General features: G+C 49.1%; 3 protein-coding genes across 17 annotated transcripts in view; 1 reads left to right on the top strand and 2 right to left on the bottom strand.

Annotated features, from left to right (window-relative positions):
* LOC128334268 (F-box/LRR-repeat protein 8-like) overlaps positions 1-25,910 on the top strand; it is a 60,873-nt gene that overhangs the window by 21,826 nt on the left and 13,137 nt on the right. Inside the window, exons 1-4 of one of the 13 annotated variants that reach the window (XM_053270823.1) lie at positions 18,161-18,244; positions 18,854-19,093; positions 22,027-22,233; positions 24,360-25,592. The exons of 2 other annotated variants lie outside the window; for them this stretch is intronic. In XM_053270823.1, the coding sequence (XP_053126798.1) occupies positions 19,026-19,093; positions 22,027-22,233; positions 24,360-25,296 (1,212 nt within the window). In that variant the 5' untranslated portion in view covers positions 18,161-18,244; positions 18,854-19,025 and the 3' untranslated portion in view covers positions 25,297-25,592. 10 more of the 13 variants (XM_053270826.1, XM_053270824.1, XM_053270827.1 and 7 more) reach the window with 10 other exon arrangements.
* On the bottom strand, positions 4,906-8,393 carry LOC128334271 (formin-2-like). 2 transcript variants are annotated; one of them, XM_053270843.1, is made up of 4 exons: positions 8,261-8,393; positions 7,279-7,639; positions 6,506-6,684; positions 4,906-5,804 (listed from the first exon to the last, which is right to left on the bottom strand). In XM_053270843.1, exons 2-4 carry the CDS (start codon positions 7,521-7,523, stop codon positions 5,719-5,721), a joined length of 510 nt encoding a protein of 169 aa, XP_053126818.1. In that variant the 5' UTR covers positions 7,524-7,639; positions 8,261-8,393; the 3' UTR covers positions 4,906-5,718. The 2 variants fall into 2 exon arrangements, with proteins under 2 accessions (XP_053126818.1, XP_053126817.1); XM_053270842.1 differs by lacking the exon at positions 4,906-5,804 and having other exon boundaries at positions 5,830-6,684.
* LOC128334270 (uncharacterized) lies at positions 9,442-13,533 on the bottom strand. Of its 2 annotated transcripts, none has more exons than XM_053270839.1 (4): positions 13,202-13,533; positions 10,661-11,344; positions 10,067-10,192; positions 9,442-9,758 (listed from the first exon to the last, which is right to left on the bottom strand). In XM_053270839.1, the coding sequence occupies exons 1-4, from the start codon at positions 13,206-13,208 to the stop codon at positions 9,484-9,486; spliced, it is 1,092 nt and encodes a 363-aa protein (XP_053126814.1). In that variant the 5' UTR covers positions 13,209-13,533; the 3' UTR covers positions 9,442-9,483. The 2 variants fall into 2 exon arrangements, with proteins under 2 accessions (XP_053126814.1, XP_053126815.1); XM_053270840.1 differs by lacking the exon at positions 13,202-13,533 and adding an exon at positions 11,513-11,665.

Genomic DNA, 25,910 nt, shown 5'->3' on the forward strand with positions numbered 1-25,910 from the left:
TGAGCAGGAGGTTCTGCTGCAGAAGCTTTTCTCCTGTGCTTATGACACAGTGCAGAGAATGTTTAGGGCAGACGGGATGCAGACCCCCAAATGCTGGAGAAGTGAGAGGTGGGGTCACTTCTGTGAATGGTTTGGGTCTGCCGTGTTATGTCAGTTTGGTCAGAAATTCCAAAGATTGTTAATAGTACTGTACAGCAACCATTGGTTGTTAAAGAAGTACGTATTCTATTAGGTTATATCCCTCTTTATATTGTTTAACTGCTAGATTTGTAATTTCGCTGATGTTAGGATTAAATCTCATGTTAACATTTCTCATTCTATAATTATACACACATATATACACAAATATATACAATTACCAATTGTATCTTGCATAGAGGAGGCTCTTATGATGGATATGTTCTTGTTTGTAATCATGTATTCTCTCAGAGATGTAACTTTTCCTCTTTTCACTTATATTACTAACAAATGCATAATACAATCTTATTAAAAGAAAATATCCCTCCAACATAGAATTCATCTTTGTCTGAAGAATTATGGATGTTTCGAGCTTGAAGAATTTCCAAAAGTATTGTTAGACAACATTAGAGGGATAAGTTTACTCCTGCTTTGCAAACGTGCATGACGGATATGTGTTCCTTTGCATTGTTGTGACAAGGTTGTTATGTTCGTTTTCATTTCTATATCTGCTCATACAAACATTTTGCAGCAGTTTTTTGCAAAGTTGTAAAGCAGAGGAATTATTTACAATGTGGTCCAATGCTAAAAAATTCTGTGGATTCTGAAGTGCTATATCCTTAGAAGAAGCCCCCCCTCCCCTCTTGTTTGGGTGTATATATCATTTCAGTTATGAATAATTCGGGAGTGGGGGTTGTATGTGTATTTGTTCTTTCTTTCTTTAATTCCTTTGATTATAGTATGAATTTGGCGGTGTGCCTCTGAGCCCACTTGAGCGAGCTAGCTGGAGCTTTGGGAGTGAGTCAGAATGCCCGCCTGCAACTGCCGGTTATTCCATGTGATTGCGGCTGGATTGGGGCCGCTGGCTATGACGATAAGCATATACTGGCGAGATGGGCCAGTAAGCCGAGCTTAACAACTTCATAAACCCAAAATAAGCATGTTTAATAACAAAAGCTAACCTCTTAAAAACATCTACTGGTTCAAAAGGACGGCAAGAGGGCAAAACCAGAACAGTATGAAACCTGGGCGGCGCTTTCCAGATTAAACCCTATCACAGTGTCACTATGGATTTGCTAACTGTGCTTCCGTACTCCCTGTGTTGTGACAATGCATTCCCTGCGCTGACTGCAAGGTGCCGTTCACATTTCTGATGCTTTATTTTGGATTTTATCTTTGCATTATTGTGCTACAACGTTGCCCGTCTGTGGCAGAAAAACAGCTGTATTCTCCCCGTTGTAGGAGTTTGAGATTCTGGGGATAGTTTTCAATAGGATCCTGCCAAGTTGAGGCATTTTAACCCTGTTGTAGCGTGTAATCTGGAGAGTGCTCTGGTTCAGGGCAAAGCTTCACAGAAGAGGAGAGGCTTCACAGCCTGGACCTCCCCAGGCAGGACATTCCAAAGGAATGGTGATGCCATGGCCAAAGACCTGCCTTTGCCTTCTCTGGGTTCTGCTTAGCTTTCTAGTGGGGAGAGGATGGGGTAATAGAGGTTGGGATTTCAGCTTATTATTTTGAGCAAACTACACCATCTGGGGAGCCAAGGTTGAGAGCCCCTGAATTAAAGAAATATCAGGGCCATGACTCCCATGAGAGTACTGCAGAAACTGTGTGTGGTTGGCAGAAGATTTTGGGGAGTGGCATTAAAAAGTTAAATGGAGTTCATAAAGATTAGCAAGCCAGAGGTTGCTGGGTTGTATCCCCGCTGGTCTGTTTCCCAGACGATGGGAAACACCTATATCGGGCAGAAGCAATATAGGAAGATGCTGAAAGGCATCATCTCCTACTGTGCAGGAGGAGGCAATGGTCAACCCCTCCTGTATTCTCCCAAAGACAACCACAGGGCTCTGTAGGCACCAGGAGTCGACACCGACTCGACGGCACACTTTACCTTTCGAGCGAGTGGGCAGAGAAATACAGGCTAGCGAACTGTAATGTGTGCTGTACCTAGGGCTGCCTTTGAAGATGGTCAGAAAACTTGGATTGGCTTAGAATACAGCAGCCAGACTTCCAACCAGAGAGACATTGTTCGGATCTGCCCAGAGTCACTCAGCTAGTTTTATAGCTGAATGGGGATTTGAACTTGGGTCTCCCCGGTCCTAGTCCAGCACTCTAACCACTACACCAAGCAGATGCAGACAAACCACTCTGCAGAGAAATGCTAAGGAATTCTCCCCATTGTCTCCTTCCTTGGGACCTTGAAATCAGGAGAGAATTTCACTGCACTCTTAGCAAATTCACTAGTTAGGACACATCAGAGCTGCAAGGAGAAGTTTGACAGTTAGGCTCTGTTTTAAATGCTTGCATGTTTAATGTTTGTTGTGTGTTTCGTAGTCCTGGAAGTGCCTTTGAACAATGATTATTTCAAAGGGGGCCAGCTCTTAATGCTTTAATGCTAAAAAAAAAAAAAAGGTTCTCTCCCTGGCAGCATCTCCAAGATAGGGCTGAGAGAGATTCCTGCCTGCAAGCTTAGAGAAGCCGTTGCCAGTCTGGGTGTCTGGGTAGACCATACTGAACTAGATGGACCAAGAGACTGAGTCAATCTATGGCAGCTTCCTATGTTCCTATGTAACATCTGGGGACCCAGGTTTCAGATCCCTGTCTAACCCATCCTTTTCCCCCAAGGAAGTCTCACATCCTCATTCTCCCTTCAGCACTGTGGAGAACAAGGAAGGATGAACTGCTGACCGTGCAATGTGCCAATTAGCGGTTGTGCCAATCAGGATATTCAGTGTTCCCTAAGGAGGCAGCGGGGCAGGGAATACCTCTGGGAGAGTCAGGGTGCACCGGAGAACACTCTATCCCGCCACCACCGCCACTGCCATCACCGCCACTGGACACTTCTGCCTCCTGAGCCTCTTCACTTGTTTCCTCTGCCATGACCCGCCCCCGGGACAACATCCTGTCCGTTCACCTTAAAGATGGAAACATGTGGCTTGATCTATTGTTCTATAGCTAAGATTTTTGTAAACCGCTTTGGGAGGTTCACCTGGAACCAGTGTATAAATGCAATAAAATAAAACAGAACGAAATAAAATAAAACCAGTTTGGTGACAAGGCACTTTAAGGAATGCTGCCCCCTCCCCCCATATGAGGCTCCTTGCCCATGACGCTCCTCAGAGGAGACCCTTTGACATGCTCCTTTGCTTTCTGAGATTCGCTTGAGAGGGCCACGTGAGACAGCACCACTTTCTCTGCGACAGCACCCACCGTATAGAACTCCCTGCCACAGGATGCAAGCTTAGTTCACTCTGAGCATTAGGTTTGGGAAATGGTGTCTGTTTCCACAGCTGTTGCTGGGGGTAATGTAAGTGTGGTAAGTGCAAGGTAAGTGTGGGCGCCTTCCACCAGATTCCAAACCTCTCCCTCTCCCTCTCCCAATCTTCCTCTCCACACACCCCACCTCCACACCAATCTTTTTACCCCACTGGCCCAAACCCTCTCCTGGCTTATTGGTACAAATGTCCCCTCAGGCCCCAATCCATTGGCATCTCTGGAGGGAATTTCTCTCCTGAGCCGGGGTCTCTGGCATGGCATGGATTCAGGAAGGACACATCCATTGGACAGCTCCGCGGGCAAAAGCTTCAGGACCTTGGCTAGCCCCAAACATGGTCCTAGAAGAGCTGGTTATAGCAACATAAGGGGAGGCTTCTGGGTGCTGCCCAGGTAGAGTGGATTGGCCCCTCTCCTCCCCTGGGGATGGCTCAGTTGCTTAAAGGGACCTTACTCAGTTTTCTCAGGTCTAGTTCTGGTGGGGCTGGGGACCTCGAATGGGGCTGACTAATCCTCTGGGGAATCGCCTGTGTCAGAGAGTGAAGGAAGGGCTGTATCCTTGGGTCTTGGTGGGGGCTTATGGCTCTGGTTGTCCTGCTGTGGGAGTCCTGGCAGAGCCTGGTCACCGGAGGTCTTGGTTGTAGGGACCTCCCAGCCTGGCTCATCATCCCCTGAACTCTCCACCTCTTCCCCCAATGGGGGGAGAACCCACCATCCAGGTCATGACAATTTCTCTCTCTCTCTCTTTTGTAAAACAGATTGGATTGGTTTTCAGAATGCAAAGAGTAAAAAGTAAGGAAAAAGAAAATAAGAATAGTATAAAATCAAAAGAATAGGCTCCATCTCCAAACTTACTATATCCACTAATAAGAACAATTTTGCAAACTTATTTTGCAAACTTATTATCCACGAATAAAATACCATCTTATCATCATAGTGATCTGATCCAACCAAATGTCCTTTCTAAGTAAAGTCCAAAGGAAAAGGTATGATAACTGAAAAGTGGCAACCCTGTCAATTCTGGGCATCAAATTTAACCTGAATCTCTCTGGCTTCTATATCGTGTGGGTGTCCAGCATATTATCTACCAAAAAGTATTGAATGATTGCTTCAAGGCAAACTGGGGGCGGGGGGGAGGGGGAGATAAAGGAAAGCAGTGGAGTAAAGTAATCTGTAATTAAATACAGTTTTTCTCTGGTCAATTGAATTTAAGAATAAGAAAAAGACTACCACAAATGTATCAAGAACTTTGTTTAGAAGCCAATCCAATTAGTTGGCTAGTTAATCACTGATGGCCTCATCCATAGGGATGAGTGCTAACTGGTGCTAACCAATGAAACCTATTGTGGACTGAAAAAGTGAGCTCCATCCAGAGGCCTGGACCCCGGCAGCTGAAGAGAAGCGTGGCTTGTCCCCAGCCCCCAGCCCCCAAAAGACACAGAGACATAGTTTGGGTGAAAAGGGACACAACTTTATTAACTAATAACAACCAAGCATGGCGGACTGGATCCAAGGGGATTAATCAGCCCCCAAAACAACAGTGCGGGCCTAAGAAGGCCGGGTTAGGGCTCCTTGCCCTTCCCTGCACCTTTGAGGGCGACACACCCTGGCTCAGGAAACAGGCAGGTAAAAGCTGCCCAATTCCTTCAAGGCCAACCCTTTAAGAAAGAGGGTCTGTATACTTCTAGAGCTTCATCCACCCTGGACCGCTCAGCCCAAGGGTTGGTGAAGCCCTGAAGCTGGTTTCATGGCAAACTCTTCCCCCCTGGGCCGCACAAACCGCAAGGGAGCGATTGCCAACCCACCTCTGAAATATCCAAGGGTGCTCACCCATGTTCCATCCCTCAAACTCCACCCAGCCCGCACTGCTCCTGCCAGTGTGACCAGCCTAATTCTAACTCAAACCCCAAACGCAGAACGGAGTAGGCGGAAAAACCCCCAACAGTGGCCAATGCGTTGAGAGCCAAAAATTCCTACTCGGCCCCCGAAGGGCGACCAGTCACTAGACCCGCTCTGCTCCAGGGAAGGGAGGGAGGGGGATGCTCAGCCCAAACGGAAGAGCTGGGGCGGGGAAATAATAATAATAAGAGAGAGACCAGCCCGCCTGCCCAAATCGTTTCCCCCCAAGTGAATCACAATGACATCAGGCCCAGGGAACCTAGCTCAATCATCCCAAATGGCCGGGAGCAACTGGCTCCATAACATGCCCCTCCTACCCAACCAAGAAACTGAAGCATGCTTTCCAAAACCCAAATGGGTGCTCCAATGTTATGAGCTGGCTCTCTTGAAGGCCCCCAAGACCCACGAATGGCCGCAAACCAGGACCTGAACAGGAGCCGCTGCTCTGCCAGCACCTGCCAAGAAAACAAAAGGTCAGAGCGGGCACCGCCAACTTCCATTCAGCGCACGTAGCGCCGCACCACCGAGGACTTCCATCACCCTATCCTTTGAACGACATGCGAGCAGCCATGGTGGCAACCCCAGTCCGAAAGGAGAACAGTGTAAGTTCCTCCAAGGGAACCCCGGCCAAGGTCAAGGCCCTTTGTATGACTGCCAGGAACTGATACTGGGTGAGGGGTGTCTTGTCCTTGTGCACAAAAAGGCAGCCCTCTGGAAAGGGCCCAGGTTATGCCGTAAGGCAGCCACCGGACAAATCGAAGGGTCGCTGGTGGCCGCCAGACGAACAACACAGCCGGGAGCAGATGGTCACCCAAGGGCAGCCGCATAGCACCATAAGGGGCGTGCTGGGGGAAAGGCAAAATTCCCATGGGGTAAAACCTAGAGGTCCCCCCTGCACCTGAGATTGCTGTCGGCAAAGTTACAGAGCCGCCCCCTACAGGGGCCAAAGCCGGCCTGTTACCCAGCCACACCTGCTCTGCCGCCCCTTGGAGCCCTGCAGTGATCACCGGAAAACCCAACGGAGGACCCACGCCCCAAGGCTGTGTGTAAGGTGCCCAAAATGGGGCTGGTCCCCATCCACCCATGGCAGGCATCGGCCAGGGTCCAGAGGGCAACTGACTGGTGCCACCGGGCGGTGTCGGTGCAATAGACTCACCCGGGGGAGGAGGCAAAGATGGATCCACACGGGGTTGATCCAATGGCAGCGGGGATTCCGGAACCGCAGGAGAAGCCATCTCAGGAATGGGAACGCCAGGCACTGGCAATACAGGATCAGCCGGCTCTGCAGGCAGCAGTGGGCTGGGCGGGCCCTCGCCCTTTTCAAGAGCTCCTAACCTGTCAGAGAGAGATTTTCATAACTGTGTTCTAGCAGCACCACGTGTGCGTCAGCGTTCTTCGGCGCTCCAGACGGGCCAGCACCCTTGCTTCCAACAGAAAGGAAGCCTTGGCCTTCTCCAGAGCTTCCATTCTGTTGTTCAGGCCCCTAATTAGAACCATCTCCTCATCATCCTCATCAGAGGAAGAAGGTGGAGGTACAGGCCGCTTGGGCTGCCTGATAGGCTGACCACCAGTTTTCTCCTTGGCTTTCCTAGGCATGTGGGCAAATTGCAGGGGCCCAGAATAACCAACCCCCCAATGCCATCAAAAACAACCCAGAATACTCAATGGGCAAAAGAACATGATAGGCGTGGAGAGAAGAGCGCCCAGAGAGCCACTCACTGCCCTCCTGAGAGACCCCCACTCCGAACCCCCAAAGAAGCCAACTGAAGAGAAGAGGGACACGAAAAATGCCAGTAACCCCAAGGCCAACCAACACCCCCACCCAACGGCAGGGAGCGGCAGGTTCCCAAATAAGTGCCACCAATCGGAGCAGCCACCAGTCCCGCCCAGCTAGGCCACCCAATACGCCCCAGGCCAGGAAGGACCAACCCGGACAAACCAAGGGCCCCAAGCCCCGAAGATGCCGCCGAACGGCGCCGCCGCGGGGCCGATGCCGCCGCACTCCAGCCGCAGGCCGATGCCCCGCAGGCCGCTAAAACGGCCGCCGATGAAAGAGCTCCTTCCTCCACGGATGCTCGGCCCGAACTGTAGAGCGGGGGCGGGGAAAACCCAACAAGGGCCCAAGCCCCACCCCCAAAACGGAATGGGCCAATCAGGTGTCTTTCGCATCTCATGCAGAGTGTGGCTGGGACAAGCTCCCTCCCCTCCTCACAAGGCAAAGGGGAGGGGCATTCCGTGTGGCTTGCTTCTCTTTCTTGGGGGCAGCTTGTCTGGCTCTTCGCAAAAGGACCTAAGCAAAATACAAAAGAAAGACATACTCTTGTCATCGAAGATGCAGAACTCTAGCCTTAACCTCTATACCAGAACCCTCAACCCAATCTGTACTAATGTTAAAACAACATCATTAAAAAATTATCAACACCAGAAGATAACACGTAAAATGTTAAGATTTACTGATTTTAAAAATGAAGTTATATAAACTTGCGATCATATGGGAGCGGGGAAGTTGTAATATACTGTGAGTAAGCTGAATTCTTTTCATTCGTTGCAAACATAAAATAGACTCAAGAAACATGAGAGGTTGAAGAAAGTGAACTGGGAAGCCCTGAGATCATGAAAAGCGCTTTTAATAGAGGGAACTACAGCCACGACTTTTCTCCCCGCTGTTTAAAAGGTGCTGCGATCAAGGATGGAATCCAGGAATGTTGGAGCCTTCCTTGGACCCTTCAAGGGTCGACTGAAGGAGGTAGTGAAAGGACGGCCCCTTTTAGGAAGGGGTTTAATTGCCCTTCCTGCCCCCTGCCAGCAGCAATCAGGGAAAGAAGAGCACCGATCATTGCCCGTGAAGGAGAAGACCGGCCATCTCCAGTCCTGCTGCTTAGGAGGACACCCAGCGAGAGACGAGACTTGCCTCTCAGTGGCGCCAGGGGTAGCCAGACTGAAGGGAGATGTTCATTTCCTCCTCCCGCTCCACGAATTACTGCTTCCGGCCGGCTGATGTCCACTGAGCCGCCTCCTCCCTCGCTCTTTGTGCCTGCCGCCGCATCAGCTCCCGGACGGGCCGTTGCTCCTCCGTAATGGGCCGGGAGACTTCCAGGTGGGCCGGGGGCGTCCTCCAAGGGATGAACGTGTCCCCCTTAAACTCCTGCTCTGCTCTCGTGCTCTGGGGACCAGGTGGAAGGACCGGATGCTCCGTGGAGGCTTGGTGGGCAGGGAGGACGGGTCGGTGGGTTGGTGTGGGACCCCAAGGCTGTGGCTGTGGTTGAGGGGCCGGCGGGGGCTGGCCAAATGTCCTCCCAGCAAGACACTGCATTCGCAAAGTATTTGCCTGCGCAAGGGAGGAGGGCCGGAGCATGAAGGGACGGGATCCTGGCGGCCTCCACACTGGCATTGATTGTGGGTGGGCCAGGGAGCTAGGGGGGAGGTTGGCCATCGGCATGGCTGCTGGCCTGGCCATGGAGCTGGGCGGTGCCTTCCCCGCTGGTCTGCTTGGCAGGGCTGCCAAAGGCTTTGGTGGAGGCTCGGCTATGCTTCCCGACGGTGGCCTTCCCATGGACATCGCTGGTGTCTTTTGGGGCATGCTCTGCCCAGGATGTCCCTCTGCACTCTTGGATTTTGCCGGGGCCCCCAGGGCATGGAACACCTGCACAGAGTCCCGCATCATTCTGGCCAGGCTGCTCCTCGGAGTCGGGGGCACCGTCTGGGCGGATCCACTGGACTCTGCCCCCACTTTCTGCCTCTTGGTGTCCCCAGCTTCGGCTTCAGGTGGTAGCAGCCGTGCTTTCCCCCTTCCTGGCAGGACCTGAGGCATTTTCAGCAGCTTCTGGCCTGGCATTCTACCTGCTGGTTTGGTGGGCAGATGGGGTTGGACGGCCAGCTCCAGATGGCAAGTGGGGATCTTCTGCATGGTTCTCCCTTCCTTCTGGTCCAGGGGTGCTTTGGCCGTCTCTCCTGATCTCCCCTCAGCCTTTGGGCTTCCCCGTGGCACCTTCGGTGCTGGGACGCTCTCTGCCCCTGCTGCCCTTGCCCTCTTTCCATTGTTCTCTGCAGGGAGTTTCCTGCCCACCAACTCCCCATATGAGCGGTCCTTGGCCTTTTTGGGCGCCAAGCAGATGGGGGGCAAAAAGTCAAGAGCTACTGCCTTGGCTTGGCACATTGGGTGTCCTTCTCTCCTGGGGCTACCAGGTGGGAAGCCGTTCCCTTGGCGAGCACTTTGGTTTTCTCTGGTGGAGGAGGCGGGAAGAGGAATTCCGGAAGCAACTGCTGCTTGGGAACAAGGAGCTTCTTCCGATCTGGAGGGCCCTTAGGGCGCAGCTGAATCTCCCCAGTGGGCGGGGCTGTTCCTCCCTTGGCCATTCCTCGACCCTGCAGCTGGGGAGGAGATGGTGGGTGGCGCTCCTGGGTCCCTGCTAGAAAGGAAGAGGAGAAGTCAGTTTTTTGGGAAATGACGGAGCAAGTCTGTAACTTCCAGGCAAGTTCTAATCATGAAAACATTTCAATGGAGAAGAGTTGCAAAGGAATGGGGTCCCAAAGGCCGGATCTGGGCTCATTCTTTGTGGGCAGCTTTTCCCCATCCCAAGGCACAGATGCTGAGGGAGTGGCATTCCCCCCAACCCACATCAGACCTCCACTGTTCAACTCTCTTAGCACAAGGTTCTCGAAGGGCTGCTGGGGTCAGTCACGGGGATGTCATTCCCCCACAATGGTGCACACCCACCTCTGTATGGTCCCAACTCTGGGATCTTCATTCTTGGGGCAGCACTGGTGCGGAAGCCTTCTGCTTTCTTAGTTGCAGTCTCCTTGATTTGGATGGCTAGTGGCTGCTCAGTGGCAGGAATCAAGACTGAAAGAGAAGGAGGGAGGACAACCAGGGGATGGGTCAGGATCAGATCCAGAGCCAGCCCTGCCGTGTCGTAAGGGGAGGTGGTGGATTTCAGTCCTTCATGCCATTTGCACATTTCCCAAAACCCTGGGCTATGTTTCAAAATACATGCTCTATTCCTATGGCCAGGCCTGGAAAGGTGTCCCCCCTGTGTGGAGTGGGAGCAGATGGCGTACTCTAGAAATGCAGCGCCATGGCTAAAGGGATGAGGGGCCGTGGTGGGAGAGCTGTCTATGGGGAGAATTGTTGGCCCTCTTGGCAAAGAGCCGAGGAATGCTTCTTGATCTTCTTCCTCCCTGGAGAAGATCAGGGCTCCGAAGAATATATTTCGAATACCATGGCCTCAGGAGAAGGATTGCTCCAGACACATGGGAAGGACACAGGGAGCCCTAGGCGGCAGGACGCCCCTTTCCCAGCATCAGCACAAACCTCTGGATGCACATCGAATGTCCGTCGGCTTGCCGCTCCTGGGCTGATCCGGTGGGGCTGGCCGGAACCCCCCAGCGGCAGCGGTGGTGGTGCTGCCTTCTGATTGCAGCCGGTGGGCCAGCAGGACCAGATTCATCTTGCGCGCCGGGTCCGCCCTGGCCGGCTGGGCCAGAGATGTTCTTGCAGCAGGAGGGATGGGGGCAAGCTGGGCCAGAGATGTTGTCTCCGCAGGAGGGATGGGGCCCAGCGTGGCATGTCTGTAGCCAGGAGCCTCCCTCACCCTATGCAAGAGTGGTGGGAAATCTTCCGGCTCTGGAGGTCGCAGCTGGCCAATGGATGGATGGCCAAACAATTGGGCCATGGGGTCCGCAGTGGGACGGCTGGGGGCCAGCGGCCCAAAGAAGGGTCCGGGGAGATGGTAGGGGGATGCCGCCGGCGAGCCAGGCCACTGGTGCTCCCGCTGCGGCTTCTGCAGATCTCCCTCTGCTGGGTGGCTGTGGTCCCTGCTGTCCCTCCCTTCGATGGATTGAAGGGAGAGGTCAGAGACAGAGGACCACATGGAGGTGGAACCAATGGTCGCCGTCGGTGTCTCGAGGAAGCTGCTGGGCGAACCGCCTCCTTCCCCGGCCGAGCTCGCGCTCGTACAGGCAGAGCCAGCAGACGGCCTCTTTTCAGTCGACTCATCTGTAAGAAAAAGGAAGGGGGCACCTTGATTTCTGTCATTCCTACAACAGCCCTGCAAAGGAGGCCCAACTGATGCCTTGCTGATGGGAAGGGAAGAGGCAACTACCCAATTGTCCCGAGGCCTCCCTCTGAACCCATGGCTTCAGTCACTTGGAAGGAGGCGCCCACCTCCCTGCTGGGACGCTCGGAGTATTGTCCCACTCTTCAGGTGAGGAAGCCCAACAACCCTGATGTGGAGAACTAGCGGCACTCATGCCCCGCTCCGCCTCTTAGTCCTGGAGGACTTCCAGAGGGGCTCCTGCATCTCATTGAGTTTGAGCAGGCCAGATTAGGTGGATGATGTGCATGCAGCTGCCACAGTCAGGGCACTTGTCTCTCCCCTGCTATGGTCTGCAACAGCAAAGAGTCGCTCTCCAAGGTTCTGGGGTTCCCCCAACTGCTCAACACTGGCCCTCCTGTCGATGTAGGCCTACAGCTGCCATCATCCCTGGCTGTTGGCCGCTGTGGCTGGCTGGGGATTATGGGAGTTGTAGTCCAAAAAGAGCTGGGGAGCCAAAGCTGAGCAGGCCTGCTTTAACCAAAGATGCTAAGAACTTTGTCTGGGACCTGGGGGATGCAGAGCATGGAGAAATCTGCTCCCCTCTGAGCACTCTTGGTTCCAGGAGGCCAGAGAATGTTGTGGTTCGAATCGGATTCCAGAGTGAGAGGCAGTTGGCCTGAGCTGAAGGGGCAGCCCTGGGAGGAAAGAGGCCCTCCCAGGGGAACCGGGGAGGAAATTAAGCAGAACCAGTGAAAGAACCCCTTTACACCCATTCTGCCCATGGAAAGCCTCTCCCAAGCAGGAGTCGATTCTTTTGGATACTCAGCACAGTCCTGGACACTCGTTCAAACACACCCCTATTACATTCCCCTTCATTAGGATTCTGATTAGGACTGACAAGAAACGTAATTCATTCACAAATGACTCTGAATAATTTTCATCTTCCTTTTTCAACCCTGATGTCATTTCTGTCCTGCATGAATTATTGCATCATGAATTCTCCCACCCCACCTTTCTGATTCTAGTTCTAGGTCCACTTTCTCCATTAAGCCTTTGAGATTCACCCCTTCTGTGCCCTTCATATGTCACATAAGCACCATGGCAGATGTTTTCCTGTGGGGCCATTTCAAGAAGCTCTTTGAAAAGCCTGCAGTCACTCAAGCAGGGACTGACTTTGTGGGTCTTTTCAGCAGAAAGAGCCCCCTCCCTGTTAGAGTTAGAGGGCACTCCTCTTTCTGAATGGAAATGGAGTACTTCAAACAGGCCTTGCTGTAGCCTCCCTCTCAATGACCATTGCCTCCCTCGAACAGGGATTCCCAGATGTTGTTGACCACAATGCCCAGAATCCCTAGCCGAAAGCCATTGCAGCTGGGGATGCTGGGAGTTGCAGTGAACAACACCTGGGCATCCCTGTTTGAGGAAACACTGCCCCCTACCGCCTCTGTTATGCATGGTCACCCCTACTGGCAAAATTTAGATTGTTGACTTCCTTGTCTCGTGCCTGTAAGACTTTGGAAGGGGCCATCGATGTTTCCAGATAAGAATGAACTATATTAAAAGGCTGGGGAAAGGGGATAACCTCTTTGGACAGAAGGTAGAACAAACTGGAAAGGGAAGGTGTGGTATAAAGTCAGATAAAGGAAAGCAAGGGAAATGTGACCCAAGAGCAGACACAGGGCACAATCCATCCAAATGAGTTGCCACCGAGTCCCTCCTTTATTCTACCAAGAAAACCACATGGCTTTGTGGTCTCCAGGAATCGACACCAACTCACAACCTTCCCTTTCTTTTTCCTCCTGGATGGCACCATTTCCTACCTGCCATGATGACTGTCAACGTCTAAAGAAGTCCACTGGACAACTAAAACAACGACGACGACAAGAAGCTGATCTCTCCGGTGAGAGCAGACCAGGCAAGCTCTCCAGTGAGAGGAGCCTGCTGTCCGTACTCGTCCTTAACCGCTGGAAAGTCGGTTAGGGAGTGGGCAACTGAAGCGCGATGATGCGTCATTGTTTATCGCGGTCCCTATGGCAACCTGCAGCTGGTGGGGTGGGGGCCAGAAGAATGTCGGAAGCGGGTCGTGATGATGCAAGATGATGTCATGGCCATCTTCACACAGGCTCTCTACCGATATCAAACCATCGATCAAACCATCCATCTTCTTCACTTAGACGTTCAGAAGGGGAGACCAGACCCAAGTTCCGGAGAGTCCATTTAAGTCTATTTGGCCACTGGAAGTCTCTTTGGGGGTTGAATGGAAGTCCAGTCTTGCTCTCAGGTTTCCTCTTTGGCATCAATCAATCAATCGATGATATTTGTGCCTCATCCCTCCAGTACACTTCTGCTTGGGGTGGCTCAGGTTAATAAAATAGATATAATCTAAAGTAAAAGATTAATAACATTGAAGAAGTGAAAAGACCAAGCTAAAACCACATTTAAAATGACAGATTTTTAAAGTTTCACATTAAAGGTTATTAATAAACAGCTAAAAACTAAGAACTAAAAAATTAAAGGACCTACCAGACTATAAGCAGCAGATAAGACATTAAAACGCATCTTTAAAAAGATATGTTTTGTGGTGGGTTTTTTTAAAACACTGAGGGAGTGAGCATGGCAAAGCTCTTCCAGGGGGGCATTCCAAACCGAGGGGCCACAACTGAGAAGACCCTGTCTTTAGTCCCCACCAAGTGGATCTCTGTTAGTGGTGGGGCCATGAATAGGGGCTGACAGGATAAGCAGAGGGTCCTGACTAGTTCACATGGGTGAATGCGGTTCGACTGGTATCCCGGCCCCAAGGTGTCTAGGGCTTTAAATGCGCACCTTGAATCTAGCCTGCAAGCAGGCTGTTAACCAGTGAGCTGGCATTCCAGGAGGGCATTCCAAACCAAGAGGCCACAACCAAGAAGACAAGTGAGAAGACCGAGAAGACCCTGTCTCTAGTCCCCACCAACTGGACTGCTGTTAGGTGGGTCAAACACTCATGAAGCCACTTGCGCCCAAGAGATTCTACAGGTAGATCTAACTGTATAATGATGTTGTCATCCACCCCAAATGACCCCAATCTGATAGGGACATCGGAAGCTGTCTTGTACTGAGTCAGACCACTGATCCATCTCATTCAGTATCATCTACGCTGACTGGCAGCATCTTTCTAAGGTTCCAAATGCTGGTGAGTGAATCTGGAGAGGTGCATCCATCTGACCCATTTTTCACTTCCCATCTGACCACTCCCCTCTTCTCCTACCTAGCTTTTGGAGTTCACACAACCCTGGTTCGGGAGTGCACCTGGCTCTCTTACCTTTGCTGGGTACTCCACCTACACAGGTGGGGATCATGTGACCTAGCTTACTCTCTCAAACTGAAGTAGTTGACTGCTGTAGTCACTTTAGCCAGAAAATACCCTACTTCTGTCTGCGCTGCTTCCTTTGTTGATTCCCTTCTGATCTTGGCAGTGTGGAACTGAAGGACTGTACCACTTAGGGTTAACAAATCCGGGTGCCCTTCTTTGCAAATTATGCAAATTAGGTGACAACTAATTCGCACTTACTTTATTTATTTATTTATTTATTTATTTATTTATTTATTTATGTGACAGATTTGTTTACCCTCCTTCTCTGCCCTCTCATGTGATTGGATCCAGAGTAAAATCCGGGCAATCTGGGCAGCACATTTGAAATCCACGTAAATCCTGCTGGAATTTAGCAGCCGGGTGGAGGAACCAAAATCCGGGGGTTCTCCTAAATTCCAGGGTGTATAAACACACGGAAGTTCAGTGCGGAAGGGGAAACCATGTGGCTAAATGGATTGTAATTGTAGAGCACAAGAATGAAGAGCTCTTCACCACCTTATTTCCCACCAGAGAGCAGAGAACACAAGTCTTTCTTTGGGATACAGATCAATATTTAGTGACCATGTAATATTCAGCCTCATGAAAGACATGTGCTCCACCAGCCTAACAGCTTTGTGACTATGCATTTACTGTTTTATTAATATAACAGCTTTTATGATGTTTATATTTCTACAATTTTATCGCTTCATCACATAGTATCTGCTACTGCAGTTCTATCACTGCAACAGCATGGAGCCAGTGTGGTGTAGCGGTTAGAGTGCTGGACTAGGAGCAGGGAGACCCGAGTTCAAATCCCCATTCAGCCATGAAACTAGCTGAACCTGTTCTTAAAGCTCTCACCGCCTTTATAGTTCTACACTGTCAATAGCTATACTATTTGCAAGGTTGCTGTTATGCCTCTCATGCCTCCTAAAGGTAAAGTGTGCCCTGGAGACTATTTCAACTCCTGGCGCCCACAGAGCCCTGTGGTTGTCTTTGGTAGAATACAGGAGGGGTCGACCATTGCCTCCTCCCGTGCAGTCTGAGATGGTGCCTTTCAGCATCTCCGTAGATCGCTGCTGTCCGATATAGTACCAGCAGGGATTTGAACCGGCAACCTTCTGCTTGTTAGTCAAGCATTCCCCCCCACCCCCACTGCGCCATTTCTCTAACCATATTCATAAATCGTCTTATACTTTGTACTGGTCTATGACCATAATAAAGATTGATTGATTGATTGATTGATATGTGGAGTCAGGGAACAGTCACTAACAGGGAACAGGAGGTGAAAAATGTCCCTGGGACCATCAGGGAGCCCCCCACCAGCTGAGGAACCGCTCCCCCCCCTCCTGCCTCTCTGGAAAAGAAGATGGGGAGGGGGCCCATCTTTACCTTTTGTCCTGGGGCCCACTCAAACCTTGCTACACCCCTGTGTCGAGTCTGCACATTTATAAGGTTTCCCCACCCACACCCCCTTGTACAACTGCAGTTGGTATTTCAAAAACAATTCATACCTGTGGTCGTTCATTATCAATTTTAACTCATAATAAAAATGTGTGGATAAAGACAGATGGTTTCTGCAGTTCTGCTTACGATATAAGATGAAAACCTTAAGACAGAGTCTAGTTTTTTAATCAGATTTGTTTAATATTTCCCCCCCACTTAATATTTTAATTGTCTTTTTAACCATCTTGTTTTAAATTTGTTTTTGCTGTAAACCGCCTTGGGATTGCTTTAATGAAAGGCGGTATATAAATTTAACAATAAATAAAATAAAAAATAAATAGTTTGTTTTGCGGCAGATATTCTCGGCTGTGGCAAGTCAAAGGTAGGGGGTGCGGAAGAGAAAATGGGGTGAAATCCTGCTCCTGCACAGTTCACTGGCAACTTAGGACTTTTCAGTCACCTAGTGAGTAGTGGAGTCGAGAAACATCCGGCCCAGTCAGACGTTCCAATTATTCATCTAATCCGGGGGTTCTCAACCTTGGCTGAAACTATTCTGGCTGAGGGCGATGGGTATTGTAGTTGAACGACATCTGGGAATGCAAGGCTGGAAACCCTTGATCTGATAGGAACATCGGAAGCTACCACTGGTCCATCTAACTCAGTATCATCTACACCAGGGATTCTCAACGTTGGGTCCCCAGATGTTATTGTACTTCAACTCCCATAATCCCCAACCAAAGGCCACTGGGGCTAAGGATTATGTGAGTTGAAGTCCAATAACATCTGGGGACCCAACGTTGGGAATCCCTGACTCTACACTGAATGGCAGCAGCTTTCCAAGGTTTCAAGGCAGAAAACCTTCCCTGTCCTACCTGGAGATGCTTCCAGGAATGAAACCTGGGACCTTTCTCCAGAAATAGGAACCTAGGAAGCTGAGCTACGGCCCCATCCTGCAGATTAGAAACTAATCCTCTGCTTTTCCCAATTTCACCCCTCCATTACTAATCTCCATCACCCCTCAACCCTCCTTTATTAATTAATCCAGTCATTCCTGTGTGTGTGGTTCAATCTGAAAGACACTTGTGTAGGGGTTTCTAACCTGGTGCCCCAAATGTTGTTGGACTACAACACCCACCACCCCGAGGTGCTGTGGCCAACCAGTGCAGCTAAGGATCTGTAGCACTGAGAGCCCCTGCATTAGGCAATGGGTTTGAACACAGTGTTTAAAAAGGTGTTTTGTTTTACGCTTGGGAATCCTTTCTTCCATCCTTCTCTTATTCATTCATTCATTCATTCTTCATTCATTCATTCGATTTCTACACCGCCCTTCCAAAAATGGCTCTGGGTGGTTTACACAGAGAAATAATAAATAAATAAGATGGATCCTTGACCCCAAAGGGCTCACAATCCAAAAAGAAACACAAGATAGACACCAGCAACTGTCACTGAAGGTATTGTGCTGGGGGTGGATAGGGCCCGTTACTCTCCCCCCAATAAATCTTATGCTTCTTGCTGGGTGCTGGGGTTGCCAATGTTCCAGGATGGGTCCAGAATCAGCACCAATGATTTGGTGACTGTGGAACGCAACCCTGGAGGTTTTAATGGCTTGATGTGGTGATAAATATTGGACGAGAATATCCCAAGGTGGGGAATCTCCAGGAATCGCTTCAGAATGGGCAGTCTGCATGGACTCAGTCTGCATGGACTCTTCCTTTCTCCTTTGCTCTGATTCCTGGTCAGAGTCAAAATCAACTCGACGGCACCCTTGACTTTGACCTTTAAAAGAGAGCGAGAGAGAGGGAGAACAATCTACAGCATTGGCCCCGAGGCAAGCCCCTTTGCCTTCCCCCGCTGATATCCATCTCAGGTGTGCCCAGCATTTGCCTCTCTTTCCCCAGGTCTGCCCCGGGGATGAAGGAGTTAACTGGCCCAGGTGAGCCGCTCCCCAGGGCCCGCCTGCGCAGTCCAGGCTGCGCAGGTGTGGCCAGCGGCCACGCGGAGTCCCGCTGGCTGCAGAAAAGGCGCGCGCGGCCAGCCAGCCCCCGCTCGCTGCTCTTTGAGCTGTTCCGGGGAGCGCCGGCTGCAGGTGAGAAAGGAGGACGATTCTGGCGGGCTGCGGGAGGGGTTTGCTCTTTGTGCTCCTTGCCTGGTCCTCCTGCGCTCGGTCCTCGAGGATCTCTGCCTTCGTCGTCGAGTCGAGACCGAGGCTGGCTTCAAAACTTGGGGGGTATGTTTGCTTTGTGTTGACATCCCCAGCACCAGCACCCCACCCCGGGTGTCTGTTTTGGAGGGAAGCTCCTGGTTCCCCCTTGTGCCTATGAACAATGTGCAGAAGTTTGCGAAAGAAATGGCCATTGCTGCAGAGCCTCGAACCTTGGGCCCCCAGATGCTGCTGGCTGATGCCTCCCATTAATTATCCCAACCACAAAGGCTTGGGCAAGAGATGATGGGAATTGTAGTTAACAAAAATAAATAAATCGAGGGACCCAAGGTTGGGAACCTTTGGTTACAAGCTCCAATCAATCAATCAGTTTTAAATTGGTATTTATATTTGTATCTTTGTTTTAATTGTTTTTAATGTTTTTTGTTTTAATTGTAAACTGCCCTGAGCCATTTCGGAAGGGCGGTATATAAATCGAATAAATAAATAAATAATCAATCAATCAATTAATTAACTTTTCCCCCACTCTCACAGGGTGGGCGAGATGGGATTCTTAAACATCTTAAACCCAAAATAAGCATGTTTAATAACAAAAGTTAACCTCTTCAGAACATTTACTGGTTCAAAAGGACGGCAAGAGGGCAAAACCAGAACAGTATGAAACCTGGGCGGCGCTTTCCAGATTAAACCCTATCACAGTGTCACTATGGATTTGCTAACTGTGCTTCCGTACTCCCTGTGTTGTGACAATGCATTCCCTGCGCTGACTGCAAGGTGCCGTTCACATTTCTGATGCTTTATTTTGGATTTTATCTTTGCATTATTGTGCTACAACGTTGCCCGTCTGTGGCAGAAAAACAGCTGTATTCTCCCCGTTGTAGGAGTTTGAGATTCTGGGGATAGTTTTCAATAGGATCCTGCCAAGTTGAGGCATTTTAACCCTGTTGTAGCGTGTAATCTGGAGAGTGCTCTGGTTCAGGGCAAAGCTTCACAGAAGAGGAGAGGCTTCATAGCCTGGACCTCCCCAGGCAGGACATTCCAAAGGAATGGTGATGCCATGGCCAAAGACCTGCCTTTGCCTTCTCCGGATTCTGCTTAGCTTTCTTCCAATGTGCTGTTAATTTCATTCCACTGGGATTATGTGCTTTCAACACCATTCTGCACCAGTAGCCAGAAATCTAGTGGGAAGAGGATGGGGTAATAGAGGTTGGGATTTCAGCCTATTATTTTGAGCAAACTACACCATCTGGGGACCCAAGGTTGAGAGGCCCTGAATTAAAGAAATATCACCCAGGCATCCTGGGCCATGACTCCCATAGGAACATAGGAAGCTGCCATATACTGAGTCAGACCATAGGTCAGAGCTGCCAAGGCCCAAGGGGTATACTTCTGGGTAAAATGGGCTGTAACCCAAAGTTTGCCTTAAAATAAGCCAAATCTAGTTCCATCTAGCTCAGTATTGTCTTCACAGACTGGCAGCGGCTTCTCCAAAGTTGCAGGCAGGAGTATCTCTCATCCCTATCTTGGAGAAGCCAGGGAGGGAACTTGGAACCTTCTGCTCTTCCCAGAGTGGCTCCATCCCTTAAGAGGAATATCTTACAGTGCTCACACTTCTAGTCCCCCATTCATATGTAACCAGGGTGGACCCTGCTTAGCTAAGGGGACAAGTCATGCTTGCTACCACAAGACCAGCTCTCTTCTCCATGAGAGTACTGCAGAAACTTTGTGTGGTTGATGGAAGACTTTGTGGGAATGGCATGCAAAAGTTAAATGGAGTTCCTGTAGATTAGCAAGTTAGAGGTTGCTGGTTCGATTCCCCCTGGTATGTTTCCCAGATGATGGGTAACACCTATATTGGGCAGCAGCGATATAGGAAGATGTTGAAAGGTATCATCTCATCTGCGTGGGAGATGGCAGTGGTAAACCCCTCCTGTATTCTACCAAGGACAACCACAGGGCTCTGTGGTCGCCAGGAGTTGACACCAACTCGATGGCACTGTTGGCACACTTTACTTTAGGACAGGATAGAGCTGTAAACAGCTACTAGGTTTGTTAGCTATATAATGCCTTCAGGATCAGATATACTAGGGGGAAGCAGGGGAGGAGACAGTTGCCCTCTTCCTCTCACTTGTGGGCTTCCAGATGCATCTGGTTGGCCACTGCATGCTGGCTTGCATGCATATGCTTTGGCCCGATCCAGCAGGGCACTTCTATTCTACAGGTGAAACTCGGAAAATTAGAATATCATGCAAAAGTCCATTAATTTCAGTAATGCAAATTAAAAGGTGAAACTGATATATGAGACAAACTCATTACATGCAAAGCGAGATAAGTCAAGCCTTAATTTGTTATAATTGTGATGATCATGGCGTACAGCTCATGAAAACCCCAAATCCACAATCTCAGAAAATTAGAATATTACATGGAACTAAGAAGACAAGGATTGAAGAATAGAACAATATCGGACCTCTGAAAAGTATACAGTGTACTGTGCTTGATTGGCCAGCAAACTCGCCTGACCTGACCCCATAGATAATCTATGGGGCATTGCCAAGAGAAGGATGAGAGACATGAGACCAAACAATGCAGAATTGCTGAAGGCCGCTAATGAAGCATCCTGGTCTTCCATAATACCTCATCAGTGCCACAGGCTGATAGCATCCATGCCACACCGCATTGAGGCAGTAATTGCTGCAAAAGGGGCCCAAACCAAGTACTGAATACATATGCATGCTTATACTTTTCAGAGGTCCGATATTGTTCTATTCTTCAATCCTTGTCTTCTTGGTTCCATGTAATATTCTAATTTTCTGGGATTGTGGATTTGGGGTTTTCATGAGCTGTACGCCATGATCATCACAATTATAACAAATTAAGGCTTGACTTATCTCGCTTTGCATGTAATGCGTCTGTCTCATATATCAGTTTCACCTTTTAATTTGCATTACTGAAATTAATGGACTTTTGCACAATATTCTAATTTTCCGAGTTTCACCTGTACAGTTTCACTTCCACTGAATTTAGGGTGTGACGTTGAATGGGAGATCTTGTTCTCAAATCTTTGATGTCCAAAGCTAAAGATTCAGAATTGTGAAGTTGGGGCAATATTCTGACTTGAACATGGTCTTCAGCACTTGGTTTTTGAATTTTGAGGGTTCAGAGTTTCTTCAAAACCTGGTTTCATCTCCAGTTATGATGGGCTGGTGGTTCCCACAACATGAAGGAAACTCCATTGGTGCATCCCTTTATTAAAAGATTTTACAAGGAGCTTTCAATATGGAATGCTTATGGCTATCCCTCCCTCTGAATATATTTACTGGACTTTCCTATCATTTCCATTGTCATTTAGAGTTCAAAGAAACTTGATTGAGAAGTTCAATCAAGTTCAATCTTTCTTCCTGTTCAAGTGGGAAGGTGGTCTGGGGATGGAGTTTATCCTATTGCAATTTTGCACACCAGTGCTTTTTAGGACCTTGAATTCTCCCATATGGGATCCCTTCCACAAGACCACATTATCCTGCCTCTTTTAGGAGAAAAAACGCCACTCTTTCCTGTTGAAATTTGTTGTTTGCATCATTCTTTGGAATGATATTGACAGAGTTTTATTCTGGGCTTGGTGGAGCAAACGTTACATTTTAGATGATTATTCTGGTGGGGGATAGATGATATTTCCTTGTGGGTGTTTGTGGACCTTGTTTTTTAGCAAGGATGGAGCCACATCTGGAATCTGCAGCCAGCTGTTCCAAGAAGATGTGGACACCTGCCCAGGACTTCTGGAACTGCGTCGCTCGAGAAATCCTGGTCCGCATATTTTCCTACTTGCCTCTCAAAGACAGACATACGTCCTTCTCAGTCTGCCAGCGCTGGGCTGTGGCACTTTCTCTCAGTCTTGTCTGGAGATTTACTGAGATCGGGTAAGAAGAGGCAGACTCTGCAGTGGCTGGTTTGGGAGTCATATGGGCGCTTGCAAATCCTTGTTAACGGTCCATGAGTCAGCTGGGGTGGTCCTAGCACCTAAAGCCGTAAAGTTGTGCTGTTGAGTCGGTGTCGACTCCTGGCGACCACAGAGCCCTGTGGTTGTCTTTGGTAGAATACAGGAGGGGTTTACCATTGCCTCCTCCCACACAGTATGAGATGATGCCTTTCAGCATATTCCTATATTGCTGCTGCCTGATATAGGTGTTTCCCATTGTCTGGGGAACATACCAGTGGGGATTTGAACCAGCAACCTCTTGCTCCCTAGGCAAGTTACTTCCCCACTGTGCCACTAGGTGGCTGGTCATATCATCTAGGGGGATGAATTCCCATTGTGATCTTTGACAAGGGCTTCACCCCTAGAGATGGAAAAGAAGTGTGTGTTTTCATTGTCCTGACTGTTGGATCTGCAGGAGCCAAAGATCCAGTGGTGTTTTAAAAGCTTTAAAAAGTTGTTTAAAAGCAAAAACCATTTTCTTATCGATCTTGTCAGGGGAATAGAAATGAAAAATGGTGGGAACATCCTCCAAAGATTACTCTGTGGAGAGAGGACAATAATTTGTTGATGGTTACCCTAACCTTGATTCTTTCCTCTGTGCAAAAATGACAGCAATTTTACTCCAATCATTTGGGGTAGGGATAAAGGAGGGGTGATAACGCAGAGAAAACTGTCAGTGCAACCATGCCATCGCCTATTTTCCTTCTCTGGCGGCGGGGTAGACATTTTCAAACCTTGGTGGCTTTTAGGAAACTGTTGAAGACACACACCTGTTCAGCCAGGTTTTTAGTTGAAGTTTTGCTGATATTGTGTTAATCTGAATTTTGCATATGTTTTAACATTGGTGTCAAATTATTGACGGTTTTTATGTGAACAACCTCAAGACTTGTGTGTGGGCAGTGAGACTGTCACAATGGCCAAAATTTCTGGTCCTGGCTCATGCACTAAGAGGTCTTGAATTTCTTGGGGTTAGGAGGCTATGTTCATTTTACAGATGAGGAATGCTGTGTGAAGGATAGTGACTTACCTGGGCACATCCAGTGGCTAGTAACTAGCAAGGCAAAGTGGAAATTAATTGCCGGTCATGCATCCTTAATTTTTTTTCTGTAACTAGGGGTGTTCAGGCCCAACTCAAGGCAGGGGGTCTCAAAGTTGGTCCTCCAGATGATGTTGGACTACAACTCCCCCCACCCACCACCACAGTGGTCTAAAATACCAACTGTATTTTAGAGTCTGAGCATCTTTTGGTGTTTCTCAGTATTCCCTGAGAATTCAGTCTGAGTGTTCCTAATCTAGACCAGAGTTTTTCAACCTTTGGCTGTTGCGGTTGGTAATTATATACAGCAACATCTGGGGACCCCTGGTCTTTCTGATAGCAGGAATGATCCCAGAAACACTTCTACTGCAGATCGTCTGTCCATTTCATGGAATCTTAGAGTTGGTGGGAACTTGGAGGTTTCTAGTCTGACCTCTGTTCAGTACAGGAAGGAAGCACTGGTTTGAGATGTCAAGTATTTCAAGGCAGGAGGGAAGGAGATTGGTGAGGAGGACACCTAAGCACAACCTTGATGGGGCTGCACAGCCACTGTGTTTGCAGGATCGAGGATGTCATTGGGAGGAGGCATGGGCCCCCAGTGAATTGCTCAGAGCTCCAAATCCCATCAGCCCTCTCCCTCCTCCATGACATCTTCCAGAAAGGACATACAGCAGTGGGGGCACATGTAAAGAGTAGGGGAGATGCTCCTAGCCTCACCTAACCACTTGCTGCTTCCACCTTCAGAGGTCCTGTACTATATTACAATATTAGAGACTTTAAAAAAACAACAACCATACCTAATTATTCTTGGGGTGTGTGTGTGTGTGGAGAAGGATTGAGTTAATTATCAAAAAGGTTGCTGTGTGCCTGGGCCCCAGATTGTTTGAATACCTAGCAACATCCCTACACCTAACTGTAGAATGGATGCAAATAAGAAGGAATTATAGCATTCCAGAGGATGTACTAAAGCTTTCACTTGCTGCAGATTTAGCGCTGTTGCTGATATGCCTTGTTCCCCCATCTTCCTCCAGTTGCAACGCAGAGGAGATGGAGGAGTGTATGTGGCAGTGCCTACGCCGGTACCTGTGCCATGTCATACACCTGAGGATTGTGCTTGATCAGTCCCAGAAAGCAAACCGGAGGCAGGTTGCTCACATTTTTGACATGCTGATTCAGCAGAGGGGCAAGCTGCAAGCGCTGTGCCTTGTGTGCTGTGGAAGGAGGCCTGATTTCGGTTCTTCCCAAGACATCTTGCAGGGCTTCAGAAAATTCTGTCTGAGCAAGGACAAGATTGATCTTCATTATATTGATTTCCGGCAAACCTCTTTTATGCTGGAGAACGGGATTGTCCACCTGATTGGAACAAGCAACCCGAATCTCCACACCTTGTTAATCAACAACCACCCTTCTGGAGTAATTTTCCTCCGGCCACAGACCATCGTTGAGGTTCTGAGGGTTTGTCCTAAATTATCCACATTGGGAGTCTATCATGCTATGCTCTCTGAGGATGTGATTCAAGAACTGTTGAAGCCAGACAGAGAACCTTTCTTGTTCCTGGACATCTTCTGTAAAGGCCTGGACAGCTACATCTCTGAAGAGCTTTGGTCTGCTCTGACTGAGAAACACCCACAGCTCCGTGTCGGGTTGGAGTTTGGCCCCATGGTCTCTACATGGGAAATATCTATGATTTTAAAGCCTAATATCCCTGTGACTGCTTTGAAATTTGACACCTTGACATCCATGGTGAGACAGATTCAGTATGTTACTGACAACTACAGCAGGACTCTGGAGAGGTTGGTTCTTCACACCACCCCATCTGATGACCTCAATCTCTCGCTCATAGAGCTTGTAAGGACATGTGTGCACTTGAAAGAGATTCACTGTCGCTGTGCGGTTAGCCAAGCAGTGATAGATGCTTTCCTCTTGAATTGCCCACGTCTGATCCGATACACGCTTTCAACACCCTAATCACTGCTGGCAGTGCAAACCGTAGAGGGGTGACATAGTCTTATTTCTCAAATTTCAGCTTTTCCAGAGCATACACCTTTTCTGGACACCTCCAAAAAGGAACCGGGGCAGAAGGCTGTGAAGTATTAGACTCTAAACTTACAATATGACACGGAGCCGAAGACCTTCCCTAAAATTTTAAGGGACAGAACATGGGTCTCTTTGCCTGGACAGTGGTGGTTAAACTATTTTATGAAGCCACTCAAGTTGATTTTTTTAATGATAATGTACAATAAAGGTTTGCATATAAAACTTCACAGCTCTGCTTAATAATAATTTAGGTGTCAAAAGCTTCTGCAGAGTGGCTTATCTGCAACCAAAATTCTCACATGTTACATAGGAAGCTTTTTTATGTCAGACCATTAATCCATCCAGCTCAGTATTGTCTATAGTACAGACAGGCAGCAGCTTCTCCGGGGTTGCAGCCCTATTTTGGAGATGCTTCCAGGGAGGGAACTTGGAACCTTCTGCATGAAAGCAGGCAGTTGCTTTCCCCAGAGTTGTTCATCCCCTAAGGGGAATATCTTATAGTGCTCACATTATATGATCTCCAATTCAAATGCAAACCAGGGCAG

The sequence above is a fragment of the Hemicordylus capensis genome, chromosome 9 (genome assembly GCF_027244095.1).
Source record: "Hemicordylus capensis ecotype Gifberg chromosome 9, rHemCap1.1.pri, whole genome shotgun sequence".
NCBI lineage: Eukaryota > Metazoa > Chordata > Lepidosauria > Squamata > Cordylidae > Hemicordylus > Hemicordylus capensis.

What these genes read in the sequence shown, in the direction of transcription:
- LOC128334270 (XM_053270839.1), bottom strand. An exon ending in CATTCGATGTGCATCCAGAG is followed by an intron (nt 10,193 to 10,660) that starts GTTTGTGCTGAT and finishes CTTCTCTTTCAG; the next exon opens with TCTTGATTCCTGCCACTGAG. An exon ending in AGAGTTGGGACCATACAGAG is followed by an intron (nt 9,759 to 10,066) that starts GTGGGTGTGCAC and finishes CTTCCTTTCTAG; the next exon opens with CAGGGACCCAGGAGCGCCAC.
- LOC128334271 (XM_053270842.1), bottom strand. Translation starts at nt 7,523, where the DNA reads ATGAGATGCGAAAGACACCTGATTGGCCCATTCCGTTTTGGGGGTGGG. An exon ending in GGGGCCCTTGGTTTGTCCGG is followed by an intron (nt 6,685 to 7,278) that starts GTTGGTCCTTCC and finishes TCTCTCTGACAG; the next exon opens with GTTAGGAGCTCTTGAAAAGG.